Source organism: Oncorhynchus mykiss, chromosome 25 (genome assembly GCF_057628025.1).
Source record: "Oncorhynchus mykiss isolate SJ-2025 chromosome 25, ASM5762802v1, whole genome shotgun sequence".
Lineage (NCBI taxonomy): Eukaryota > Metazoa > Chordata > Actinopteri > Salmoniformes > Salmonidae > Oncorhynchus > Oncorhynchus mykiss.
This window is the reverse complement of record NC_143046.1, coordinates 2,902,960-2,905,751: the sequence shown is the minus strand read 5'-3', so window position 1 is coordinate 2,905,751 and position 2,792 is coordinate 2,902,960. Positions and strand designations below refer to the sequence as shown.

General features: G+C 45.6%; 1 protein-coding gene across 1 annotated transcript; it reads right to left on the bottom strand.

Annotated features, from left to right (window-relative positions):
* Positions 1 to 533: 533 nt before the first annotated feature.
* Positions 534 to 1,630, bottom strand: npy7r (neuropeptide Y receptor Y7). Its single transcript, XM_090221235.1, has one exon. It carries the CDS (start codon positions 1,614 to 1,616, stop codon positions 534 to 536), a length of 1,083 nt encoding a protein of 360 aa, XP_090077361.1. The 5' UTR covers positions 1,617 to 1,630.
* Between the last annotated feature and the right edge of the window lie 1,162 nt (positions 1,631 to 2,792).

Here is a 2,792-nt window from a genome sequence, read left to right as displayed (position 1 = left end):
ACTCTACAGAAACAGGAGATGGACTCCTGCCCTACGGGCCGTTCTGGTTCACTCTACAGAAACAGGAGATGGACTCCTGCCCTATGGGCCATTCTGGTTCACTCTACTGAAACAGGAGATGGACTCCTGCCCTACAGGCCGTTCTGGTCCACTCTACAGAAACAGGAGATGGACTCCTACCCTATGGGCCGTTGTGGTTTCACTCTACAGAAACAGGAGATGGACTCCTACCCTATGGGCCGTTCTGGTTCACTCTACAGAAACAGGAGATGGACTCCTGCCCTACGGGCCGTTCTGGTTCACTCTACAGAAACAGGAGATGGACTCCTGCCCTATGGGCCTTTCTGGCTCACTCTACAGAAACAGGAGATGGACTCCTACCCTACGGGCCTTTCTGGCTCCGACAAGGTTTATTTAAAAACAAATTCAGCAGCCTCAGATTCCCTTTGTGATGGTACTAATTTCCCTCCACACAGCAGCCTCAATCAGACGGCAGATCAATCAACCAATCAGACCGCAGACCAATCAACCAATCAGACGGCCGTAGGAGGGTGTCCTCCATTCAGAGACATCCTCCTTAGTGACCGGGTCCTGAAGGATCCCTCAGGGTGAATACTGTCTGGTTTAGCCTCACACCTGAACACCATGACGAACCCATTCCTGTAGTTCTTATTCATCCAGCCGTACAGGAGCGGGTTAGCGAAGGTGGAGCACATGGCTACCATGTGGAAGAGAGTATAGATGAGCTTGTATTGTCTTAAGCTGAGGACCAGGTCTAGGTCACTGGCTAGTTGAAACACGTGGAAGGGTAGCCAGCATGTGGCGAAGACTACAACCACCATAACCAGCATCTTGGTGGTCTTCTTCCTGCGCTGGATGGCGTCGATGCGGCTCGCTGGACTCACGTGGTTCTTCAGCTTCACCCAGATGCAGATGTAGGCATAACTGATGATGGACAGTGGCAGCACATACTGCAGCAGAAACATAGACAGGCTGTAAATGACTCCGTCTCTGCTGCTGCCGTAAGGCCACTTCTCGTAGCAGACTGAGATCCTCAGGTTGATGGACGGGATCTCCTCCTGACGGTACTCTCTGAAGATGGCGAGCGGGCCGGCCAGCACGGCGGACAGCGTCCAGGTGAGAGCCACGATGAGCAGGCTGCTTCGCCAGGTGAGGCGCTGGCCCAGGTGGAACACGATACACCTGTAGCGCTCCAGAGCGATGACGGTCAGCGTCAGGATCGATACGTGCACGCTCAGCGCCTGGGCGAACGGGACCATGTGACACAGCACCGCGCCGAACTTCCACTCGTCGAGCAAGGTATAAACGAGTGTGAACGGTAAACACAACGTATCCACCAACAGGTCGGCCAGGGCCAGGTTAGCTATGAAGAAGTTAGTGACCGTCCTCATGTTCCTGAAGCGGATGATCATGTAGATGACAAGGGCGTTGCCTACTAGACCCAGTAGGATGATCAGACTGTACGCTGTGATCAAAGCAGCCTGGACTCCTACATGCTTGGTGATGTCAGAGTGGAACCCCGGCCGGTCGAGGTGGAGGCTGAGACTGTCGTTAGCCAGGATGCCTTGTTGCATGTGGGTGGAGGTGGTGTCCATGTGGACTGGCAGGTCAGGTGCTCGGTCGGCCGTGCTGTTGGTGGTAGGGAGGGAGAGAGGGAGGGAGGGAGGGAGGGAGGGAGGGAGGGAGGGAGGGAGGGAGGGAGGGAAGGAAGGAAGGAAGGAAGGAGGGAGGGAGAGAGGGGGGGTGTTCATTGCACAAGAAGAACTAGGTAGATGGTCGCTAATTAGCTTCTAGTAATTTCCATTCAGTGGACACCACATGCATGCTGGTCTGGATCCTATAGATTCTTGGACGGTGAACTTGAGGAAAATACTGAATCATTACTGGCTCAAAAACAATCAGATAAAAATGAGTCCCAGATGGCACCCTATTCAATAAACAGTGCACTACTTTAAATGTGATCTGATATGATCTATATTCTGATATGATCTATGATCTGATATGATCTATGATCTGATATGATCTATTATCTGATATGATCTATGATCTAATATGATCTATTATCTGATATGATCTGATATGATCTATTATCTGATATGCTCTATTATCTGATATGATCTATGATCTGATATGATCTATTATCTGATATGATCTATTATCTGATATGATCTGATATGATCTATTATCTGATATGATCTATTATCTGATATGATCTATGATTTGATATTATCTATTATCTGATATGATATGATCTATGATCTGATATGATCTATGATCTGATATGATCTATGATCTATTATCTGATATGATCTATTATATGATATGATCTGATATGATCTATGATCTGATATGATCTATTATCTGATATGATCTATTATCTGATATGATCTATGATCTATTATCTGATATGATCTATGATCTATTATCTGATATGATCTATGATCTGATATGATCTGTGATCTGATATGATCTATCTGATATGATCTATGATCTATTATCTGATATGATCTATGATCTGATATGATCTATGATCTATTATCTGATATGATCTATTATATGATATGATCTGATATGATCTATGATCTGATATGATCTGTGATCTGATATGATCTATCTGATATGATCTATGATCTATTATCTGATATGATCTATGATCTGATATGATCTATGATCTATTATCTGATATGATCTATTATCTGATATGATCTATGATCTGATATGATCTATGATCTATTATCTGATATGATCTATTATCTGATATGATCTGATAT

Bases quoted from the DNA above. Each gene is read 5' to 3' on its own strand.
- npy7r (XM_090221235.1), bottom strand. From the start codon at position 1,616: ATGGACACCACCTCCACCCACATGCAACAAGGCATCCTGGCTAACGAC.